The 24,733-nt window shown below is 54.5% G+C and overlaps 2 protein-coding genes across 4 annotated transcripts; both read right to left on the reverse strand.

The window, feature by feature from the left end:
• Positions 1-910: 910 nt before the first annotated feature.
• Positions 911-2,602, reverse strand: LOC119536359 (cytochrome c oxidase subunit 8A, mitochondrial). The gene is made up of 2 exons (XM_037839113.1): positions 2,406-2,602; positions 911-1,239 (listed from the first exon to the last, which is right to left on the reverse strand). The coding sequence occupies exons 1-2, from the start codon at positions 2,517-2,519 to the stop codon at positions 1,144-1,146; spliced, it is 210 nt and encodes a 69-aa protein (XP_037695041.1). The 5' UTR covers positions 2,520-2,602; the 3' UTR covers positions 911-1,143.
• A 7,862-nt stretch (positions 2,603-10,464) lies between these two features.
• NAA40 (N-alpha-acetyltransferase 40, NatD catalytic subunit) lies at positions 10,465-24,138 on the reverse strand. 3 transcript variants are annotated; one of them, XM_037841178.1, is made up of 8 exons: positions 24,110-24,138; positions 17,648-17,743; positions 16,688-16,740; positions 14,309-14,404; positions 14,068-14,226; positions 13,848-13,931; positions 13,323-13,400; positions 10,465-13,075 (listed from the first exon to the last, which is right to left on the reverse strand). In XM_037841178.1, exons 2-8 carry the CDS (start codon positions 17,684-17,686, stop codon positions 12,934-12,936), a joined length of 651 nt encoding a protein of 216 aa, XP_037697106.1. In that variant the 5' UTR covers positions 17,687-17,743; positions 24,110-24,138; the 3' UTR covers positions 10,465-12,933. The 3 variants fall into 3 exon arrangements, with proteins under 3 accessions (XP_037697106.1, XP_037697105.1, XP_037697104.1); XM_037841177.1 differs by lacking the exon at positions 24,110-24,138 and adding an exon at positions 23,433-23,552 and having other exon boundaries at positions 10,465-13,048; XM_037841176.1 differs by lacking the exon at positions 24,110-24,138 and adding an exon at positions 23,433-23,552.
• Positions 24,139-24,733: the final 595 nt, after the last annotated feature.

Consider the following 24,733-nt stretch of genomic DNA (forward strand, 5'->3'; position numbering starts at 1 on the left):
GCTAGGAAGACGTGTATTCTGACATCCAGGGCCTGGAGCTAACCATATCCGGGAGCCCCTCAGCTCTCACCTGCCATCTTTGTCTGCCATCCCGGTCCCAGGTGTCCTGGCAGCCTTAAGCTTCACAGGACACAGAATCTGTATCTGTTCAGAAATCAACCAAGTCATTCCAACAAAGAGGATGCAAAGGAGAGCTAAAACCCGTCCCCCACCAGTGGTGGGGCCTGGCAGTCTGAACACTGGCAGCCAGGAACCCAGCTCAGCTAGGAGAGCCTCACATGCACCATCCCAGCTAAGGAGGCAGCCCCAGGTTCCTAGGTACCACCCAGGAAAGAATCACTGAGGAAAGGCCTCTGGGGATGAAGGAGCAGCAAATTCCCCAAGCCCAGGAGGGGAAGGGAAAGGGAAGCAGGCAGGGAAAACAACAAAGACCAGCCAGTCCACGGCATTTTAGGAGACAGCCTTAAACAAAAGGGGCTCTGGAGCTGAGATTAAAAAAAAAAAAAAAAGCAAAATACTGTAGAGCACCTCACTTCTCACCAGGAAGGGCAACAAGCACCCGAGATACACTGGCACTCACTGAGGAGGAAGCACAGGGAAGCCTGGCCCTGGAGAGAGAGGGCTTCCAGCTGCAGAGCTGGACCTGGACGGACACACACAACCATTGATTTGGGCACAACCAAAGGAGCTAGAGAGGATGACCAAGAAAGGCCACCAATGACCAAAGCCAGGGAACACTGCATTGAAGGAAATCATGCAAAAGCAGCACCACTTCAAGGCAGCAGAGAGAATGACTGAGGCACGCACGACCGCCACAGGCAGGCACTCTTCTCCACACCCCCACCCGACACCATCCCCAGCTCAAGACTGGAGCAGGAGCCCAGGCAGAAGGCAAGAGAAGTTTCTGAAGCAAGGTTTAAATAGACTTTATTGTTACAATTGGGGACCCCACTGAGCAGGGCCTTCTAAACTGATATATGTGGTCCCAGATGTCACCATGGAGACATGGAGAGGTCATGGTTGCAGAAGAGGTCACTGTAATTGAAGGACATGATCCAGGGAAGGCCAGCCGGGAATGCAGGAGACATGACCAGAACGGGCCGGGGGTGGTCAGGTCTCAAGGTGAGGACAGGATGGCCCCCTTCAATCCCGCTTCTTGTAGTCCTCCAGGTGAGACAGGACCCAGGCCGGCGGCACGAGGAAACACAGGAAGCAGGAGACGAGCCCAATGGCATTATCCTGCACCGAGCACAAAAAAAGTCCGAGCAGCCTTCCCAGGCAGCCCAAAGCCCCCCTCAGGGAGCCACGGTAAAGGAAACCATGGTCCTGAGGGGGGATTTAGCAGATCAAAACCCACTCTATGTCCCAAGGTCAAATATTTGAGAGGGGAAAGTGACAGGAAGGAAGGACAGGTAAGGACAGCAGCCTGGGTCAGGAGCTATGGAGAAATCCACTATCAGATGAAAAAGTGACGAGACAGGAAAGAGGATTTAAAACTGATTTAAGTTGATCTGTTGGGACATACACCAATAACTCTGAAAATGCACCTTCCCTTTGTGGCCTTAAAAACCTCTCCTTTCCCACATCCTCTACGGGACTCAGTTAACTAACCTTTAGGGCTATGGATAAGACTTTTAACAGCCACGATCATATTCCCTATAGCAGTTAAGATCACAGCACAACTTGGAATTCAAATTCCCTGTTTACCATTGAAGATGTGACCTTGGACAAATACTCCTAAATTTCAGCTCCCTTAACCATGAAATGGAGAGAATCATCCTCTCTCCTCGGGGTCACTAGGTGGACTGACTGCAAGGAGCGCAGCGAATGTTCTCTTTTTCTCACCCGCAATGCTCTCCCAGCTTTACTGCTGCTTCCTGCAGGCCCACTACCCTGGATTCTAAAAACGAGCAAAGCTGAGTTCTACCACTGAGGCAAACGTATAGAAGATCCAAACAGGTGAAAGTTGTCATTAAGGGCTAAATCCTCGCACCTTTCCGGGAATTCCAAACACCTGTTGGGCTCCCCACCCCCATCCCGTTCTTCCCTGATAATTAATAACAATAGAGGTTACATCATTATCGTGGCCGACAGTCGCCAGACATTCCCCCGTAAACGGATGAATAAATGGGCTCAGAGAGCGCGAAGGAAACTTGCTCGAAACTGCGCGGTGAAGACAGGGCTGGGACTGATGGGGTCTGACCCGAAATCCCGGTGCTGAGGGGAAAGATCTAAGACTCCCTGGGAACCGACCGTTGCGCGGGCGCTGTCCCCTAGATCGCACCCTCCAGGCACGGCCACCTCCCTGCCGCGACGTGCGGGGCAGCTCAGGGCTGCCAAGGTCCAGAGCGCCAGGCGGGTCTAGCCCGCAGCGCCTCCCGTGTCCTCCCCGGCCAGTTCCTCACCATGAGCCCAAGCTGCTCCCGCGGCGGCTTGGAAGCGATCTGGGCGCGCGGCACAAGGAGCCGCCGGCCGGGGGCTGCGAGGCCTCTCAGCAGCAGCGGCGTGAGCGCGGACATGACGGCACAGAGCAGGCGGCAGCCAGCAGCCCGCAACCAGCCGGAACCCAAGGTCGGAAAGTCAAAATGGCGCCGCAGCCCGGAAGTTACGCAGCTGGGGAGGTGGAGAAACGGAAGACTCCCGGAAATGACGTCACACACGCCCCCTGCCCGCCCCCCGGCGGCTTTTGGCGCGATCCTAGAAACAGCCAATCAACGCTGTCCTACCACCGATGGGCGGGACGCGAAGGGGCGGTCCTTTTTTCTATGCCCGGCCTCCAAGGCCGCCTTTCCTCGTGAGTGATATCTAAAACCACCCAATCACGTCAGCCAAAAACCGAGGCTGCATTCTTGGCCCCTCCCTCCATTCAAACTTTCAAATCTCTGTCTCTTCAGACATCCTTTCCTCTCCGCTGTGCCTCCGTCATTTCTGGCCCGAACTCTTGACAGTAGCCTTGTGATTGGACTCCCTTCACTTACTTTTACCTTCTTCAATTCGAATCTCCATGCAGCTGCAGCCCACTTTCTTTCTTTTTTTTACACCTACTTAAGAAACCTTCAATGCTCCCCATTGCCTTCTAAACAAAGTCCCAATTCCTGGATGTCAGCTCTCCAGGATCATCTCTCAGTATTCCACACCTTCCTCCTTGCGCTCTAGGTCCTGTCACAGCATTGTTATGAAGGTACTGCTGTTATTTCAAATTGTTTTCAAACGAGGAAATAGGCTGGAAGAGCCGGGTGACCTCAAGGTTACACAGCTACAAAAGGCTACGGAACGTCGAGTATGACTCCCGGGGAGGAATCTAGACCCGGCATCGTGGGATGGAGAACATCTTCTTGACCAAAAGGGGGATGTGAAAGGAAATGAAATCAGTTTCAGTGGCTGAGAGATTCCAAAAGGAGCAGAGAGGTCAGTCTGGTGGGCACTCTTAATGCACGATATAGGTAACACTTTTTAGGTTGTAATGAATTGGAATGGCTAGCAGCAAATACCCGAAACTATCAAACTCCAACCCAGAACCCATGAATCTTGAAGACGATTGTATAAAAATGTAGCTTATGAGGGGTGCAATGTGATTGGGAAAGCCATACCACACTCCCCTTTGTCCAGTGTATGGATGGATGAGTAGAAAAACGGGGAGGGGGGGAAGGCACCCAGTGTTTTTTTTTACTCTAATTGTTCTTTTTCCCTTTAATTTTTATTCTTATTATTTTTGTGTGTGTGGTAATGAAAATGTTCAAAAATTAATTTTGGTGATGAACGCACAACTATATAATAGTACTGTGAACAAATGAATGTACGCTTTGTATGACTGCATGGTATGTGAATATATCTCAATAAAAATGAATTTAAAAAAAACAGAAAAAATAAAAAAAAAAAAGGGCGGCTGAGCCAGGATTCCAGCACAAGTCTTTCTGCTCCAAAGCCCATGTTTTTAACCAACAACACAAGCTGCGCCTGAGCGGGAGAGTTTCCAGAAGTTCCAGTTTTGACTTTGTGGTCAAGAGCATCAAAGGCTGCCACAGGGGAAACCACGAGCTTTGGAGGAGAAACCTCAGCCCCAGGGCGGGCAGGAGTGGGGGTGGCTCAGAGAAAGGTGGCATAGGACCCGGGGTGCCCCAGAGGGCAGGCTGTGTGTGCCCATGCTTCCTCTGGAGGGTTGGAGCTCCCAGGGCCAGAGCCCTCTCCCCGTCCCCCTCCTCTCCCACCCCATTCTTGGCATTTTTAATGTCCAGCAGTCTCGGCCCAGCTCCACCCCCACCTACCAGGCTCAACGCCCTTCTCCTGCCCAGGGCCCTGGCAATCAGCCCAGGGCAGATGCTTCTAAACTCCCCTCCCCCTCCCAAGGGGCCCAGGGCTGGGAGGCCCAGGTTCCAGCTGCCTGCCACGGGGAGACACTGGGGCAGGGACTGCCCCGCTGCCAGGGGAAAAGGAGTGAGCGTTTATGGAGCAGGGGCCTCTGTGCCCTGTTTAGGGCTTTCCACCTGGCTTCTGCGATGTGATTGAAACACCCCCATGGGAGAGGATGAAAGGGGCTGGCAGGGAGCTTAAGCTGTCAGTTCCTGTGTCAGGGCAGGGTCTGCACCTAGGTCTGTCTGCTGGATTCACAGCAATGTTTCTGCTTCTCCCCCAACCCTCCAGCAGCCCACCCCTCCCCAAACCCGGGGACCGTCCCATCAACAGGAGAGCAGTGACCTGTTGTTGTGGTGCGTTTATACCACAGGGCACTAGACAGCAGTGAAAATGAACCGACTTCAGCTACAACACGGGCGGATCTCACAAATATAGTGGAGAGTGGAAGAGGCCAATGGGGTCCTATTTCTCTCTCGAGTGCAGCAGCAGACAGAACTAAGGCCTGGGGCTGGAAGGCAGGCGGTGCGACCCCAGGGGAGGAGGGAAAGGATAGGAAATGGGGATCAGGAGGGCGTCTGGAGACCTCATCTAGCTGCACACCCACAATTTGTTTACTTTTCTGTATGCTTGTTACACTTCGATTAGAAACGTTTTTTACAAGGGCAAGAAAAAGCAGAGAAAACATAATATGCAACATGAGCCTGTTTCCCTAAAACAAAGAAAAAATACCTAGAGAAACAGATATGCCCAGATAAAAGTCTGGAAGGACACACACATATTGTGAACAGCCGTGTTCTCTAGATGGTGGTGGGAAAAAAGGGGACTTGGGGTCTTTTTCTGCTTGGTTTCCCAAGATTCCACCTTGAATAATAGCATTATTCTCACAGCATTAATGAATAAACAAGCAAGAAGAGGGGCATTTGTTTCCTGGGCTGACAGATTCTTTGGGAGACAGGGACCTTGGAGAGGCTCCCATGGGACAGGGATCACCTCTAAACACCCTGGGCAATTGCTGCACTGCAAGGATGGGGAGCTCACTCCCCCGCACCCCAGAACTGCCCACCATGCTCAGACTGCTGGGAAGGTCTTCCTGCCACGGCAAGGGGCTGGAGAGGAGAGGCATCATGGAGCTCCCAGAGCCCAAGCTGTTCCCCTGCTCCTTCTTCCATGAATGAGGACACTAGGAATAGATCTCAAATCTTGGGGGCCGGTAGGGGAGTCCAGCTCCCCAGTCCCTGTTGCCATATATGGGCTGGGCAGACACCAGGTATCCCATCCTGAGCTTGCCCCCGGACCCCATTGATCATACATGGACTAGAGAGATGCTGGGCGCCCCCCAGCCCAAGCCTGGCTCCCATCCATCAAAGGCTCCAGCCCCAAAGCGTCTCAGGACCATGTCCAAATGTGGAGCTTGTGAGGCCTGGGGAGGGAGCCGCACCCCAGCCCTGTGGGGCCAGCAGGTATGAATCCCTCAGCTGCCTTCCTCCACACACCTTCTGGAGGTTGCCACCTCCCAGAGCATCTGACTCAGAACTGGTAAGCAGATGAGCTCAGCGCCACCAGTTGCCCCACCTGGCCTGGGTCCTGGTCTTGGCGTGTGGAGCTGGGTGCCGGGTCCCGGCCCTGGAGCTGGCCTGGAGAAGGGCTACATGATGAGGGTGGACAGACAAGGAGCTGGGCTGGGACCTGAGGAGCCCACCCCAAGGCTCTCAGTGAGGGCGGCTGGGGCTCTCTGCAGGCCTGTGGGGGAGGTCTCCCTTGGCGAGGGTAGCACCAGGCCCTGGTGGGACATCAGGAAGGAACCCGTGTCCAAAAGAGGAAAGTTCAAGAAGGGTCTAGGTTCAGGTCAACAGTGATTTGCTGGGCAGCCTGGAGATGCACTTTCTCCACCTGGGCCTTAGTTTCCCCATCTACAAATCGGGAACTGAATGCAAAGCCCCACAGGAGAAAGCGGCAGGAGAGGCCCCTCTCTGGAAGAAAAGGTTGTTTGGGGAAACCTGAGCAGGCAACATCCAGGCAGAGCAAGGGACCACCCTCGTAGAGCAGGGGGTGTCTGCTCTTTGAGGCACAGCTGTCGCCAGACGCCAGATGTCCAAGGGGTGGCCAGGGCGCAGCTGTCGGGGCATGTGTGGAGCAGGCAGCCCTGCCGGGTGGTGGTTAACCTCTTCCAGCCTGCAGCCCACAGCCAGCGGCCAGGTGTGACGAGGACAAGAGCACACGTTCATGCGACAATGGCCCGGCCTGGTGATCGCAGGCTGTGTTTGTTTCCACCATGGGTTGGCCCTGCAGACATCTGGCAGCTCACCCCCATCGAGGTCCAGGTGGTAAATTCTTCAGTCCCTGGACCTCCGCCCCTGAGGAGGAAACTGAGGCCCATGGAAGGGTGGGGCTGCCCGGCAGGCTTGCCTACCATCTCCCTGGGGTGTCATGGTGGGTGCTGTCAGGGGCGTGTGGGCACCCTGATGTTCAAGTGTCCCTTCGAACAAAGCATCATTCAGAAGATCGGAAACTGCAGCTTCTACCTGGGCCTCACTCAACCCCAGCGCCACCCATGAGGAGACCCAGGCCGTGGTCGAGACCCTCAATGTGTCTGCCATGTCTTGTGGCCATCCAGGCCGAGCTGTACACCTCTGGCCGCACTGCAGGTGAGGACCCCCAGCCCCACCTCCCCCTGCTGTGACCCCACATCCAGACCCTTTTGCTTTCTGAGTCCCCAGCCCAGGCTCTCCACTCCAACCCCTCACTCAGGCCTCTCTGCCGCTGCACCCACAACCTGATCTCAGACCCTCCAGCCCAGGGCAGGTCACCCGTGCTTTTTTATTGCTCCCCAACACCCCGCCTTGCTGCCGGGACCCACAGAGGGTCCTAAGGCCTGCACCTAAGCTCCACATCCCTGGACCCCTAACCCCCCAATCCCCGGCCACCCCCGCTCCTTGTATCCAACACTAGGGACAAAGGACGCCCAGGGGTGCAAGGCTACTCTCTTGCTCCCCAACTCCCGGGTCTGAAGCCCCCCTGTAACCCACCCCCAGGCACTGTGCTGGACTCTGGGGATGGTGTCACTGTAATGCGCCAATTTCGAGGGCTCCGCACTGCCCCACACCAACAAGCACCTGAAGCTGGTGGGCCGGGACCCCACCGGCTGCCTCATGAAGATTCTCTCCGAATGTGGTGAGGGGGTGGGGCAGACGAGGCTGGAGAGGGGCCCCCGGTGTTGAGGTCAACCCCCACCTAGGCCTGCCCTCTGCAACCCCCCACCCAGGCAGGACCAGAGGCCCAGGGCCTGGTGCACAGCCCCGTTCTTCCGGGGCCCTGTGAGGAGAGCTGGACCCGACCTCCCAGGGCAGCTGCAGCCGCTTGGATTCTGTGCCCCCCAACCTCTGCTCACAGCTGGGAACCCCATTCCTCAGGAGGCTCCAGCCCTTCTCAGCCCAGCTCCATCCCTCCAGGGCCTCCTCCCTCCAACTTCAGTTTAGCCTGCGCTGAGACCTGTCCCCAATGGTGGCGGCCCCCCCACTGGCCAGCTCACGCAAACGTTCACGTAATTAAGCCAAGACCCCACACAAGGGGTCCCTGAAGGCCCTGTACAGATTCACTTTGTCCGCTTTGTACAGGGAGAGTCCAGGAAGTGTAGATGCACTTCCCATAAACCAACCGTGTGTGTGCACAAGCCATTCCCCCTCCCAGACTCACCAGCCCCGGGCAGATGGATGGGGTTCAGAGGGTCCAGGTCAGGAGGGGCTGGATGGCAGGTTCTGGAGCCACGCACAGCACAAGGAGAGTGAGGGGGGACGGGTCTGCATCGCTTCTACCCACTACCCTATCCTCCCCACCCAGCCATGCGGAGACGTGAGGCCCTGGACTTTGAGAACGAGCCGGCCACGGCTGCCAACCCCTCCTCCCAGGAGAAGAGCTAGAGGCCCCCGAGGGGCAGGTCACTGCCACCTGCAACATGAGCTTCTGCGGTCCTGAGATGCTCTTCCCGCCCCCCTTTGTGGGTGAAGCTCTGTCCCTGCTGGCGACTGCCCCACACTCCTGACCTCAACTCCAGTCCCCGTCTTTCTCAGCAGCCCCCTCAGCCTGTCTGGCACAGAAGGAACCCCCTCTCGGAAGACAGCGCCCCTCCTGGTCAGTTGCAGGCAGCCTCGTCTCCAGGTTCCCCAGGAAGCTCTCCTGGGGCGGCTGAGCCCTGGGACCTATGGGAATGGAGCCTGACGGGTTCCAGGAGACAACCCAAGACCCCATCACGAAGGGTGACAGCAACATCGCAAGGGCCCATGTGCCAACATTCTGTCTGGGGCCACTACCACGTACCCAGCATTGCAGACGGGCACACAGGAGCTCACCCCCTGGCCCCCAGCACCGTGATCAAGGCAACCCACTCTTCTCAGCAAGCAGCAACCTGGCTTCTGAGGGCCCTGGGCAGAAGGCAGCTGGGGGAGCCAAGGCTCAGGAGCCAGGAGGAGAGCTGTGGCCTCTGCCTGCTGCTGTCTCCACTGTCTTCATTTTAGGCAACTTATTTGTTAAGTGGGAATAGTATCTCCTACCCTGGATTCAAATCTTGGTTCTGCCGCTTACAACTTGGACAGTGGGTAAGCTACTTTACACTCTGGGACTCAGTTGATCTTGAAGCTGAGAATACCACCTCCACCACCCATGGAGCAGGGCTGAGACAATGAACGTGAAGCTTTCAGTGCCCGGGACACGGAAACCCTACACGTGGTTGTCACTGGAGTAGCCTGGGATCACCAAATGCTAGTTTCCTTTTGCATCACAGCCCAGGAGCTCGTTTACCGGGCTCCTTAGCAATGCCTTCCCACCTGCCCCAGACCCCCATCCTGTTGCAGTGGGGGGAGAAGGGGCAAAACCTAGAATCAATCTGTCCCCAGGTCTGAACTGACAACCTTCAAAGTGGCATCCCCTCCCACTGGGAGACCCAATCCCTTCAAAACCAGCTCAGGCTTTGACTGACATAGGCCGCTCATCCAGCAATTGTTTCTCCATATACTCGCTCACAGTGTGGTGTTTGTGCAAGTACCACTTGAGTGGAGAACTCTGAGCTGCAGCTAGGGGGCGGGCTCAAGGCTCCGGCAAGAGGCAGCCTCCGGGAGCCCAGGCCAGTGACGACCAGGAGGGGCAGGGCTTGCCCAGGCCACTCAGGAGGGTGGAGCAGGCAGATGCAGCCCGCAGTCCTCCAGGAACTCACCTAGCAGCGATGAAGGAAGGGCCCCACACTATTTCAGCTACGGCCATTTACCCATTTACCCTGCAGCAAGGGGACAGCTGTTCAAGAAGACCCTGTCTGGGGTTTAAAAAACAGCTTTTAAGGAACAAAGAACTGGGGCGAGGGTGTGTGTGAGGGGCAGAATTGTGAGAAATCTGTTGTGCAAGTGCAGTGAAGCGCTCTTTCCAAGGCTTGCGATGCTCCTTCTCTGAGTCTCAAAGATGAGGCAGCTGCACATAATTCCCTAGGTGTGTCCCACCCTCAGGCAGCGGCCACGCCTTGCCATAACTGGTATCCACCTGAGCAGTTACCCACCCTGCCCCTTTCCCTACCTCATTGCTCCACTGAGAGCTAAAACTCCCTTGTGGGATCACCAGGCAGGGGGCTAGGCTGGCCTCTCCGCCCAGGCCTACCAGGGGGCGAAGCCAAGGTGGCACCACCTGCCACGCTAGGGATCTGAGCCTCCCCCAGCCCTGACAATCCTGACCTGGGTTACCCTTCCTTTGGGTCTTTGTCTCTAGCGAGTGGAGGGAAAAGGGGAGGAGTCTTTTCAAGAGACAAAGAATATTCTGAATAACATGATAAAGTAAAAGGGTGGAAAGACCGGCTCTTGTCTATTCGGCCCCCACGTGTGTGCTTGGGGCTCTCCCGGATGGAAGGCAGGCTCCCCTCAAGAGAACACCTGACTCTACCCAAGGCATCTAGGAAGTGGCACAAACACACCGACTTGGCTTCAGTTCCCACCTCTGGCTGCTGGCCCCAGGTACCCTGAGGTTGCCTTCCCAGGGAGGGGCATGGCCAGCCCGGCTCCGTGCACCCCCGGGGTCTAGCAGTCAGAGGGGGGCTTCCTGAGCCCTCGGCACCTTGGCATCAGGAAGCCATCCCAGTAGCTGAACAAAGTGTCTTTTATTTGTGACATACAAATACAACCAACACAAAAAGAGATCACTTTCTCCCTTTGATTCCAGTGATAACAAGTTCCTAAAGAAAAAATAATACATATCAAGGGGGAGTTTATCTTCCAAATTTCCTCTAAAAACCCAATAAGGGTTAAAAAGAACCATACAGATGTCATATACACATATCCCCCAACAAAAATAACCTGAAATAAGGTGGATATAACTAAAAAGATATCTTAACAAATATTTTAACATGCCCCAAACAAAAAAACAAACAGAAAAGCCTGGTACAAAAGGCCTGCTATGTTTCTTAAAACCAAGACCTGGCGGGGTGGGGGTGGAGAAAGGCTGGTGCTTGGGAAATCAACAGGATCCGGTCAACCACCGAGAGTGACCTGCCTGCTGGGCTCAGAGAGCGCCTCCCCAGCCCAGCCCGGCCCTGGGAGCGCTCTGGGAGCTGGCCTGAGCAGGGGCGCTTGGTGCCATGCGTCCAATTACTGCAGAGACAAGACACTGAACTCACCTTACATGGGACTTACACCGGGGGTTCTCTTTGGTCCCCTTGAGTGGGAGTTATCAGAAATCCATGATCAATATTTACCATTGTGTCCTCTGAGAGACAAGGATCAGAGGAAACCTCTTCCTAAACGTGCTTCTTCCTTTCCATGATTCTTGGAAGTTTTCCAATCCTCTCCCCAAAACTTAGAATCTCACCCTCTGGTAAAATCCCCCGGGAGCCAACAGGGTAAGGGTAAGGGTGGGCTCACCCCAGGGCCGAGCGTGAGGCCCTCTCCAGGGGAGCGCAAAGCCCCATGGCTGGTGGGGTCAAGAGCAGCACAGGCACACGGCAGAGGGGCCAGGTTGGTGAGGGGGCCCATGGGCACGGCTCCTGCCCAGGCAAGAATCTGGAGAAGCCAGAACAGCACTGGGGAGATTCCACCAGGACAGACCACCATTGGAATTAGGGCAGAGGGTGGGGAAGTGAACAGACACTGAGGTCAGAGGGACCCACAGACCTTCCCCGAGAGCAACTTCATAAAGGCTAGAACCTTTAAGACACGCCCTAGAGCAGAACTCAGGGACATCCAGGGGGAGGGGTTGGCTGCTTTTCCTGGAAAAGATTCGGTTTTTCTTCGCTGGAGCAGGAACAAGGTCTAGAGGTCAGGACAAGTACACATTCTGACACACAGCCCCTCTGACAGAGAGAGTGCCTTTGCCTCCACCCCACAAGGGAAGAGGAAGGCCTTCTCCTCCCAGCTCCAGCCCACCGCCACAGGGTAACTCCAGAGAGAAGCAGCTGTCTTGGCCACGGAGAGGCAATCCTGCTGCAGCCTGAGCTGTGGCCTGGCCAGAGCAGAGCCCATAGTGCCTCACTGAGGCAGTGAGGGGCAAGGCTGGGCAGAGCAGGCAGGGCAGGCCTGTGCTGGTGGGGGGCTCTCGAAGGCGAGGGACGGGGGAGGGTGGGATGCCCCACCTTCAGAGAGCTATCAGCACCAAGACATGAGAGGAATGGCAAGGAATATACTGGGAGCAAGGGCTCCAACTGGGAGAAGACAAGGGACTCCCTGACATACTCCCCCCTAGAATGAGAGCAGAGGTATATGGGTGGAAGTGAGAGGCGGGGAGAGGGTGCAAAGGGTGATGGAGATAAACAGATAGGACCTCTGGCTTTCTTCTATGAATAAAAAAACTTGAGTCACTGCCATGTCACCACTGCGTGACATCAAGGGGGTAAAGGTAGAATGCAGTGATGTCTGAAAGCCCAGAGAAGCGATCGATCGTCCCCACAGGGGACCCCAGGTGACACCTTGTCCCTGGCCCTCTTTGCCTGTCTCAGTGACAGCGATGGAGTGAGGAAGGGAGCCTTCCTCCCAAGTGGCTGGTCCCCTGGGGCAATTCCACGGTAACTGCAGATCCACAAAAGCACAGCTAAAAGGAACCCCCTCACTTCCCTGTGTCTTGACACAAGACTTTGTCATGGTCTTTGCAGAGCATGGCTTCTCTCGAGTCCGATCACACACAGGGCCACTCCTCTTTGGGTCCACCAGACCCCAGACTTAGGACCTGAGACTCTCATAGAGATGGCACATTCCATTCATCCAAGTATGGGGTGTGGGGGTGGTCAGAATCCAGCTGCAGAGAAGTGGGGGAACCTTACGCCTGAGGACCCAGGAGCCAAGTGAGGAGGCAGCCACTGCAGGAGACGGCTTCAGCCTGGCCTCCACCCGTGCCCCCTCAGCAACCCCTCCTCCCTGGTCTCCCAGGAGAAAGGTGGGTAGGGGGCATCTCTGCAGCTTAGACAGCTTCTCCCCCAGGATTCTGTGCTTTCGGAGAACAGCCTGGCATGTGCAGGGCTGAGGAGGCCACCGCTCCGACGGTGCCTGGCAGGCGGCATGAGACCAGGGAGAGGGCAGGCCTTAGCACAGAGCATTCTGATGTGCGAGCGACCTGCGGAGTTCAGTGGCAGCAGCCACCGCAGTGCCCGCCTGTGTGGGAGTGCTGGTTGTCCCCAAACTTGGTCCTCCGGCTCAGGATCTCATAGGAGCAGTCCTCGCCACAGCAACCGGACATGCTGGGGGAAGAGTCATCGATTTCAAATCTGTAAGGCAGGCAGGAGAAAAGAGAGGGTCGTGGGTAGCTGGCTGCTCTCCTCCCTGGCCCGAGACCTTCCCCACCAGCACTGCTCAGGGGGCCTCTAGGAGCGAGGGCCCAGGAGGGGGGTGAGGTGGCCAGGCCAGAGGGCGCCACCAGGCTGTCTCACCCTCCCTGCTCAGGCTCAGGAGGGGTGGGGACTAGGACCAGGAAATGGCACCGCCCAGCATCCCACACCAGGGCCGGTCCCTTACTGCAGCGCTTCTCTGAAGAACTGGTAGGCTCCATGGTTGTGTTTAAATACTGTTAACATAACTTTCTTCATCTGTGTGCTGGGAAGGAAGCAGACAGGGCACTTTTTAGAAAGAGAAGCAAAGACTGAGTCCTCTCTCGTCTCTGCCTGGCATCCTCCATCTGCTCCCCTGTGAAGCATTTCTGCACCCCAACTCCAGCCTCTCTCGGCACCCACAAAGCACTGCGCTTCCCTTTATCACGAAGCCTCTCAGAGCGCGTGGACATTGGGTACCCCCACTGGACCATGCCTGCTTCTAGGGCAGGACTCTTTCCCACTTCCTCTCTGCGTCCCCACCACTTAGGTACAGAGTTCAGCACAGATCAGGCGCTCAAAAGACACTGCAGCACTGAGCTGAGTGCACAAAATCTGGAGTCACGGCAAGGCAGGGAGTGCGCATCCCAGTTAGCCTCGAGGAAGAGAACGGTCTGGGAGGCAGCTCCCTACGCTGAGAGCACGCGGGGCCTCCTGGGAAGGTGGTCCTGACCTGTTGGCCATGAGCTGCAGGATCTGTATGAGGAACTTCCCCAGGCCTTTCCGCTGCACCTTGCTTTCCAACTGCACTTCGTAACTGGAAGAAGCATCAGAGAGGTGAGTGTGAGGGTGGTGTGTGGAGAGGCTGTGAGCAGGCCCGTCAGCCCCTGGGATGTGTCTCACGGGGAGTGCCTCCCGCGCCCACCACCCCAGCCCCACGCTGTGGTTCCTACCAGTACAGGACTTCATCCCCACACTCCACGTCAAACCGGAAGTGAGAAAAGGCAACGGGGATGGAATTATCTTCCCAAGCAATGAGGTACCAGGCGCGGTCATCCGTCATTTCTTCCCGTTTTTCTCGGTCCTTCCAGCCCCACTCGCTTTGCTCATACCTGGGAAATTTGGGGAAAGTCAGGACGGGAACTCTGGGAGAGGAAGGCAGGGCAGGGAACAAGCCCTTCAGGGTGCCCTTACATGGTCTGCATATTGGTTTTGGTGAGGTCAAAGGCCCACGCCACTGTGGCTGGCTCCAGTCCAGACACTCGCTTGCACTCAATGGAGACGTTCAACCTGCAAAGAGGAACAGGAGGCGTTTGGAGCCAGGGCACAGTTGCTCCTCCTGGAAAGTGAAACGGTGAGGCCTGCCTGGCCTCAAGATGGCACCCGGCCTCCCCAAATGTGACTACAGAAGGTACCTGGGAAGGACCCGATGGTCACCTCGGGCTGAGATTAACAGCCGACGTCACTGGCCCTCCGCCCCACCGCGGGTCCCCTCTGCTGCCTCCCTCAGCTGTCCTCACGAGACTCGGCATGGGGTGGACGGCTCAGCCCTGTCTGCTCCCACTCTGTTCTGTTCCTACCCTCGCAGGCCTCTTTTGTATCACAAACACTCAGGCCCCCTTAGTTCCCACAGCCACTGCCCTAAGGCATTGTTCCCACTGCTTTAATTTCTGAACTGAATCCTCACTGGGTCCCAGGAGAACCCTCCCTTCTTATCTACCAACCTCTCCCTTGAAACCCGCCGGGCAACCTTGGCCATTCAAGACAACCACTGCTGACAAACATGCCTGAGGATGCAGCCGGCACTCTCAGCTGACCAAAGAGGCTGGAGCAGTGTACAACCCAGCCTTCTGTCTTCCTAAACTAACAAATCCTGTTGGCGTCAGGGTATGGGTTTCTAAAGGAAACTAAAGCAAAGCAGTTAAAGCCCTTGGCCAGACTGTGAAACCACGTGCTCTCGGTAGCACTGCATCCTGAAAGGACGGAAGTTGGCAGACTCTAGGTTGTCAATGAGCTCCCGTTTCAATCTCCTCCATAGCCTCCGACAGGGCCCCGCAGAGGCTGCTCCCACTGGAATCTTCGTGCCTTCCGCTAATGGGCATGCCATGGGAGCTGCACAGGGGCTCAACCTTGGAAATTCACAACTTCCTGCTCCTGGAGGGTTTTCCTTTCTTTGTAAATACTGACAATGGAACCATCAGGAAGGCCCAAACACAGCACTGCATGTGCCTTATCTACACATTTTCCAAAGGACTGTCTGCAGGTCTAACTGCTCCATTAATCTGAATTCTTTACGTATGTGGAAGTGGGACCACAGCCATGCAAATCACACAAGATTCCAAGCACCAAAGGGGCCCAGCGTTGGCTGGCAATGCCTGCTTCCAAGCTGTTCTGTATTTCTGGAAGTTAGAGGGAACGTGGAATATGGAAACATTAAGAGATATTGTAGCAAGGGAAATCTGAACATGTCAAAGAACATCCCAGAAGTTAAATGATCGGAGGCATGGTAATGTATCTGATCACAGATAGAAAAAGTAACAATAATTAATGTGATACTATGAAATTCAGACACACCTATGAAAGGCAAATCTATTCTTACTTGCTAAAATCTTTACTTTTTAATTCATTTATTTCCATTTGTCTATCTTGTTCCTTAAGATACTCATACCAGGTGTTACTTATGGAGTTGGATTCTCCTTCCTCCTTAAAACAAACTTGAAGGTTTGCACCATCACCCTAAAAAAATGAGGCCTGAGGAGGAGAGTGACTTGCACAGGGGCATATGTCAAGTTAGTAAGAGGCAGAACTATGATAGAAACCCAGGTTTCTCTAAAACCACAAGGCCTGTTTTTTCCACTAAGACAATAAGTTACTTTACAGAAAAGTGACTCATCAATAGCATCACACGTAGGACAGATTGTGCTTCCTATTTTACAAACCAGAAGAACAGAAAAAGGGGAGGGTAGTTTTAATCCAGACTCTATGATAAGTTGGATAAGTAATAATAACAGTAAAAATAATAGCTAACCCTTACACAGCTTATATATAGTACGCTCCAGGCACTAAAGTTTACACCTAATCCTCCTAACAACTCTATGGGGCAGAGACTTAGACCCATTTCTGATTAGGAAATCGAGACACCCAAGGGTCAAGTCAATTTGTCCAGGACCACAAAACCTTTTCACAATTACATACAGGGGAAGAGCACTGGACTAGGAATTAAAAGGCCCCTCAGTTGTCAGGGGAAACACCAGGGTTCAGAAATCTCGTTCATTTTCTCTGAGCCTCAGCTAAGGTGTCAGACCAGATGATTTCTCAAGTTTGTTTCGGCTCTACGTACAGAGAGAATACAAGGTCCTAAATAGTCTGCTATTAAGTACAATCTTTGCTCCTGCACAGATTCTTTTGTCACCTTCACTGGGGGACTGGACGCCAATAGAGGGTGTGAGACAGTTTCTGCTGCTTCTTGAGAAAGAAGAATGAGAAAACCCAAGTCTGAGGAAGCCCACTCTGGAGAGGCAGATTCCAGAAGACACTTGGGGACAAGGGTTAGGAATGCTAAATGCGACTCACCCATTTCGATCATATTTCTTGAACACGGGGAAAGCCTCTAAGGGGTCTCCAAGCTGAGAAAGGAAAGAAGGAGTAGCAGCACCAACACATGTGTGCACATGCATTAGCCAGGGCCCCGTCATCTGGAAGTTCAATGCTGCGCAGACCCTCATCGGGGGGCTCAGTTCCCGGCCCCAGGAGCCCTGATGAGAACCCTCCCTTCAGCCTCTGTTCCAAAATCCCACGGAGGAGGGCAGCTTTGGTAAGGAGGCCCAAGTTAGCTACAGGGGCCTCATTGTGCAGGGAAAGAGGAGACTTTTCTGGCATAACACCTATAGGCATAATGCCTGCTCCCAGCTTAGCTAACCCAGAGAAGGGGCCACGTGATCCGCTTGCATGATTCCAAGAAGCAGTTCCAGGCCTAACCTGGTCAAAGCTCTGACCACGTCTTTGGGCCACGTCCTGCATAAATGCTAAGTGTTTAAAACGGGAGGGCTAACAGCGGATGAAGGGTGCGGGCAGGAAGGATGACTAGGAACTGCCAGGCTGGGTCTGTCTGGCACTCAGATTCACAGCCACTACTCCTGTGACCACGGGCCCTCAAGGGCCAAGCCGCTGCACCCCCTTGGCCCCTGGCACAGCCTTCGGTACCTCATGGGCAGTCAAAAACGTCTGAAGGAATGAATGGGAAAACTGTACACTGCGATTTGAAGGGGGGTGTGTTTCCCCTCCAAACTGCAAAATCCTAACAAAAATTCCTCTAGAAAGGAGACCCAGAGAGGGAAAAGCAGCGAGTTCCATTTGAAAACACATCCCCGCACACCTGGCCCAATCACTGGCACAGCCTTCCGGAACAAGGAGGCCGAGGGAGAGGAGGCTTGGTTGGGTAGTAACACAATTCTGCCACAGAGTGGCACCAAAAGAAGTCAAATTAAAAAGCAAGTTCCAGGAGGCAGGGGCAGAGAAGGATGGGAGAGTCACCCTGTTGGCGGCGTCCACTTTGGCACAGACGGCATCCATGGCTGCCCGCTCCTCCAACCGCTTCTGCTTCTTCTCCTTTGCTCTGCTCGACTTTCTCTGCAACAGGGAAAAGCAAAGTTGGGCTGGAAGGGCTGTGGCTGACCAGACTTGACTTTCCCCTTTGACAGGATTTACTTCTGGGAACCCAAGGGTCTCTGCACCCACAGGCTGGGCCTCGGTGGCAGGAAACTTCCCACCCTCGCTGCTGCACCCGTGATGGGGTGGGAAAGATGCAGGCTCTTGAAAGAAGGATCCACTGTTTCCTGGTCACAAGACCTTGGGAGAAGAGCAAGGGCCCTGCTGACCGGGGTGGCTATGAAGCCCCAGTGAGAGAATCTGACAGTGCCTGCAGCAGAACCTGGCCCCCGGCAGGTACTTAATCCACTCCCTTGTGAGGTGGGAGCGACTAATTTTAGACACATTCAGGGCAGGTTTCAGGGAGGAGATGGCATCTGAGGTACATGCTGACAGCTGTTCCTAAGTATAAATCCCTTCAAAGCCTTTTCAGTGTCTCCTGGCTAAGAGCTAAAGGTGGGTTTGGGGGCAGACCCCTTGGGAGCTGGGTCCCATTTCTAAGCGAGCACCAGGGTACCCTGGTCTGCAGGTACAGAGCCATCCCCGGAAGCCCTGCTCAGCAAAGGCATACCTAGCAACAAGGGTGAAGGGACCCCGAGGGGTTGCCCCAGGATAGCAGGAAGGCTGACATGGGGCTAGCAAATTGCAGGGCACACAGGCAGCAGGGGAGCCGCAAAGGGAGGCTTTCCTTGCATAGGAAAAACGGCAAATTGCCCACAACTGCATCTACAGCAGAACCAATTTTGAGGCTAATGCGGGCTTTTCTCAGGCCTAAATGGACCCTCTTGTCCTCTTGTAAAAGGCTGGGGCACATGGGGCAAAGAGCCCAGATCTGGAGTTGGACAAACCTGGACCAAAGTCCAGTTCTGCTCTTCGCTTCCCATGGATCCTGGGGCAATACACGGCCCTCCTCTGAGCTTCCCCTCATCTGATGAGCCGGGATTCGAACTCCTCCCAGCCCAAGGGAGGTGGCACCTGCACATGGCACATGCTCAACAAAAGGCAGTTACATCATTTTCACTGCCGAGGACCATGCAGTACAAGCCTCCAGAGGTGTTCGCCCATCCCGCCCGGGCCCCCAGAAGGTACCCCAAAGGCACTGGTAAGACGGCTCTGCGTTATACAATGGCAGAGCCTCATCTGATCCCCAACCTGCAGCTCCCTGAGCTCCATCTCCTAAGTCCAGAGAGAGATTTTATTCCTCCAATTTCATCCTACCCATGCACTGACTGGACCCAGGAAAGGGCACTCAGGGTGATTAACAGTCTAGATGAGTTGAAAAGCCAGCTGCTGGGAAAGTTGCTTGGGATAAATTCTGCACTCTGTTTCCCAAGGAATGAGAGACTGCTTAACCCCTGCTTCAAGCAACGAGGAGGCAAAAAGAGCTCAGACGCCACCAACTCCAGGGACTGCTCCGTAAATATAAACTCCACCAGCACCAGCTATTTGCTATCTTCAGGCTGAGTCCTTGTCTAGAAGCCAGGCCAGACCCCATTTCCTACCTCCCTAAAGGAAGGAGCAAAGAGAAGAGAACAGACTGTCTCCACTATGCTGTAATCTGTGAACTAGCCCCTCTCTACAATATGCAGGTTTTACAGAATCCATCTTCTTCTCTGGGTATTTGGGTTTCAGGACAAGGGAAGATGCCATAGCTTGTAATGTACTTTCACAAACATTATCTTGTTCAATTCTCAGGGCAGAAACCATCACCTCCCTTTACACATGAGGAAACTGGGGTTTGAGGGGATGACGGGACAGAGTTCCCCAGAGAGGAAGAGGCAGAAGGAAGCTGTAATCCCAGGGCTCGGGCTGCAGCCCAGTGCTCATGCCACCAGCTGTGCGGTCTCTCACTGCCAGAGCCCACATCCACAGTGTGAGGGACTTCTACCCGACCAGCAAATGATCTCGTGAGCAAAGACCTTCTCTTGCCTGCCAAGGTAAGGCCCGGGCTCAGGGGCCTTCAAGCAACTGCTCAGCAGCTCACTTCTCATGGCCCATCCTGCTTGGTAACGGCTGACCTGCCAATACAATGCCACCCCAGGCCATGCCTGCCCCACCGAGGTAGACTCAAGGAAAAGGGAGACCCCAGGCTGGAAGGTCTCCAGGGCTGCACAATGAGGCAGAAAGAGCATCAGCTTTGGCATCAATTGGACTGGGCTCCCCGTGCCATCCCCTGCATGACTTCTGAAAGCAGCACAATCTCTAGGAAGTGGGGGTGCAAATGCTGGCCCCACAGAAGAGCCCTAAGGGTAGGTCAGAAGCTAGCACACCTTCACGGTGCATGCAAGCCCCCTTCCTCCACTCTGCAGGGTGGTGCTCTCAACTTAACGCAGAGCTGAAGGAGCAAGGCACTGGAAGGAAAGTGTGACTCCCACTGAAACTTGTTTTGATTCCAAGCACATGAAGTTAATTCCTGAGCACACGCGGCAGGAGGGCCAGGCCCGGGCTTCCAGATTTATGGGCTTATTTACGCACAGGAATGGGCAAGCCAAGCAACTCAGAGGCTTAGGGCTACCATGGTCTGAGACTGCAGCTGATGGCAGAGCCCGAGTGCTTCACTGCCTGCACACAGGATGTGACGGAGGCTGCAGCAGGCTGGGCCGGAGACAGGCCAGGCCTCTCCGTCAGACCTGCACTAGGAAAAGTGGTCTCCTACTGCCCAAGTTAGCTTTGCCCCTGCCTTGTGGAGGTAAGGCTGTCTTGCAGGGAGGCAGGAAAATTTTCCTAATTAAAATAGGAAATAAGCACAGCGAACAGAGAAGCTCATTGTGGTTAAGGGTCTTTCCCAAGGGAGCTTTATGTAATTAAAAGGATTTTGAGTCAAGATCTGGATTTGATTCTCAGCTCCTCTACCTCACAGCTGTGCGACTTTAGACAACTTACATAATCTCTTTTGGGCAAGTTACCCAAACCTCAATTTCCTCATCTGTAAAATGGGGCTCATGATGCCCACACCTCACAGGACTTTTGTGAGGATAAAATGATGGCATGGACTGGATATAGAAAAATTCTACATGCCTCCAGGGACAGGCACTCTGCCAGAGCTTGACTATAGATGATCTGTTCTACTTCAATCCTTTCAACTCAGCAGTCTGTGCTCCCACTTTTTTGATGAGAAAATCGAGGCATGGAGAAGTTAAATAACTTCCAGGGTCACAGTGCCAGTGAATGGAGTTCTTGGCTTCACTGTCACATTCTCAGTCTACCTATCACTCCCTCCCCTCACCTACCAGACTGTACTCCACAAGGCAGAGGCCAAGCTGCGGTACTCACCGGGTATTCCCTGCGCTCATCAGACGGGGTACCCCATTCATAAACTGTGGAACGGATCATCCAAGACTCAAATCCAGGTCGGAACACTAAAGTTCGCACTCTCCCCATGATATCAAAGTTACATATATAAGTCGCTCCTTGTGAAAATGAGTTATATGGATGTTATTTTTTAATCTAACTGTGAAACTCCTATTCCTATCAAGACTAGTGTCTCCATGTGCAGTGCTCCGACTGCTAGGGGTCACAGAGAGAAATTAAAAAAACACAAGACGGGGGCCAGAGGAACCTTTCAGAAAAGCACGCTGCGCAGCCCTGAGATTTTCAGGGTCAGTGTTTCCATCCCACATGGCATCCATAGGAAGAACCTGTCCTCGGAGAAGGAAGAAAAGCACCTAGGTGCTCCTTCCTAATGGACCACACAGGTGTGGCAGCGAGGGTGAGAGCACTTTGCAGAGAACGGTGCTCGTTGGTGCCACTGGCCCCTCAGCCTGAGGTCAGGCTGTCAGATGGGGCAGGGCTCCCACCGGCAGGTGACCACTGGGACTTTGTGATGCTGAGCTGAGGCATCCACAGCCCCCACTGATGAGGAATGAGAGAAATGAGAGAATTCCAGCTTCACTTCAGGGAGGAAAACTCAAATTCCTTGGTTGTCGCAATGGGTTTTAGGCCAGAAGTGCTTGCTTTGTAGGGGCTGTTCTAAGACACAAAAGTATGAAAAGTATGAAGGTAAAAAGACTGGAGCCCTAAATGAAGCAAGGATCGCTGTATCTCTGGGACCTGTCATTTCAGAAGAACCCATGAGGAAGTGTTGACCCAGAATGCCATGTTATGCTTCTTGTTTTCTGCTCAGTCTCGAGAGGCTGATGCTGGGCAGATACTTCCTGTGCAATTCTGGGGACACGGGTTTTATCTAGGATCAACAAGAGCTGGGGTCTGGGACCTTTCACCCAAATCTAGGTGAATATGCCCAAGGTCTCTAGACTTGAGATTTCCTACAGATGAAGCACTTGGTATCCAAAATTCCTTCTTAAAACATGATGAATGTTTGTTTTGACATGGATGATCCAATATGTGTTTCCACATGGACTGGACAACTATTTTTGTCTAAGAGTTGATTTGTGCAGTCAGTAAATATTTAGGCAAGAAAACAAATAGAGGTTAATAACTGTAGGGACAAACCCAATGGGTTAAAAATAGCACGAATCTATTTTAGATAACCAGAGTGAAGGCTGAAATACAGGCAAAAATAAGTCTCTACTTATGAGGCACCTATTGGCTATTTACATCCGTAATCTCATTCAATCCTTGCAAGAACCCTATAGGAGAGGTATCTTTATCCCTGTTACACAGATGAGGAAACTTACATTCTGAAAAGCCTTGTCACTGTTAAAGCAAAGATGGGGCTGGCTCCAAAGTCAGGGCTCCCTGACAGTGGTGGAAATTCCACGTAAATAGACAGTACCAGGGAGGGCCTGTTACATTTTTAGGAGAGTGCCTGATAGGAACCTAACTCAACTTCGTAAGATGAGCTTGCAGAACATGTTAACTTCTGCCTGACCCTAGATCAGCATAAGCCAGGACAGACACTAAAATGCATTTCCAGGCTATCTTGCACAGAGCAGAGGTCAATAACCATCCCCACCTGGGCAATTACCACGGGCTCCCTACCTTCCCCTTGCACACCATCCACACAACTTCCCCCTGCAAAGCCTCCTGCAGTAAAAGCGCTACTAACAACCCAAGTAATAGTACGGAACACTCCGCTGCACCTAGGAGAAGGCTGTGAGAGCAGGTCTCTGCCGGGAAGAAAGAGAATGCTTGAGAAGTAAGAGTTGAAAACTGGAGGAGAGGTTTCGGAAAAGCTTAGGGGTACCGGCTTCGCTGGGGGGTCCGAGGAGCGCGAAGTGCAGCGGACTGGGGTCGGGCTCCCCGGTAACCGCCTGTGTGACCTTGGATGTGTGCCTGTTTCTCCCTGGGCCTCAGTGCCCTCCAAGCCAGGGTTGGCCTGGGATGTGGGAAGCCGCGAGGCCGGTGACAGCCAGGTGATGGGTGAGCTCCGGGCGGCGGGGGAAGGCGCTCAGGGAGCGCGGGGTGGGGGAAGGGAGGCCCAGGAGATAACAGGTCAGCGAGGAAGGGGCCCGCGTGACGCCAGGGGTGGGGGCACCCGAGGAGCTGGGGCCCCGGAGAAGGGGGGCTCCCGGGGAATTCTCGGGCTAGGCCAAGCGTGGGGATGCTTAGAATGGGGGAGTCGGGTCATGTGGGGACTGGGGGCGTCACGTGAGGCCTAAGGGGGTCAGGGTCACGTGAAAGGGGGTTCAAGGAACAATGGGGGCAAAGGGGGCGAAGGGAGCGAGGAGCGCTCCTGGGCCTCTTGGGCCCCTCTCCCGCCCTCACTCACCCCCATGGCGGCGGCGGCGGCAGCGGCGACCCTCAGCTTCTTCTTTACTCACTTGCCGGCAAGGAGGCGGCAACGGCGGCGGCGGCAGCGGCGACACGAGAGCGGCAGCAGGCCCCGCACCGCGCATGCGCCTCGCGGGCTCCCCTGCGCGCCCTCGCGGGCACCGCGCCGGCGCAGAACCCGGGGGCGCGACGAGCTGGGAGTGGGGAGAGGCGCGCAGGTGGAGAGCCCGGGAGGCGGGCCCCAGGGTCTCAGAGCGGAGAGAGGCGGGAGGAGCGGAGGAGCGGAGGAGCGTCGCGCTAGGAATGACGTCTCCACCCCGGGCCCGCCCCCTCCTCGCGGGGCTGTGTCTGTAGCTATGGCAACGGCCGCTCGGGTCCTGGCGGCGCGCTCCAGCTCGCAGACGCGCGCTTCGGGCAGCCGGGTGGGTGGCAGCGCCGCCCCTGCGTTGCGCGTCGCCAGGGGCTGAGCGGCCGGCGGAGCAGCCACCTTCACCGAGGACCAGTCGCATTACGGCCTCTTGGGCACACGGGAGGTCTCTGGAAACCTTTTCACCATGTAGATCTTGAACCCTTGAAATTCCTTTTCTAACCAGAGTCCCATTAGTCATTCATCCGTCTTCTACCCATTCACCCTCCATTCATTCGTCCTCTCAATAAACATTTACTAACACCTACCCTGTGCTGAGTCCAGGGGACACAGAGAGGAGCAAGATGCCATCGCTGTCTAAAACTCCACTGTTCGGAAGAGGAGGCAGGCATGTAACAACTGTTAAATACCGAATGGTGCTATTAAAATGAGACGCCGGGCGTGGTCATTTCAGTCTATCCCAGCAGACCAGAGTAACCCGGCAAGACCTGCCTCTGAATCACCTGGGGAACTCGCTCGGAGTGCAAACCCTTGAGTCCTACCCCCGAAATCTCCAGGGGGTGGAGCCAGAGTCTTCACTTCTGAGAGCTCCCCAGGTAGGGTCCCACACAGGAAAATCGCAGAACTGCTGCCCAAGGCTTAAACTTCAGGGGCTTTGTCAGGTTTTGCTCATTATCTTGTCTTCACTGCTCAGAGCAGAGGGTGGCCCCTAAACAGGCCATTGGCACTTGTTGAGTCTCTACTACATATGAGGCACTGTTCTCGGCAGCACACCAAAAAAAGAGAAAGCACTGCCTTCATAAAACTTGAATGCCAGACGGGGGAGGCAGGTAATTAAATAAATAGCCAAAATTCATAGTAACATAGATGATATAGGTGCGATGGAGAGAAATGGAGCAGGGAAGGGGGTGGGGCCGGGAATTTTATCTATG

Source organism: Choloepus didactylus, chromosome 6 (assembly GCF_015220235.1).
Source record: "Choloepus didactylus isolate mChoDid1 chromosome 6, mChoDid1.pri, whole genome shotgun sequence".
Lineage (NCBI taxonomy): Eukaryota > Metazoa > Chordata > Mammalia > Pilosa > Megalonychidae > Choloepus > Choloepus didactylus.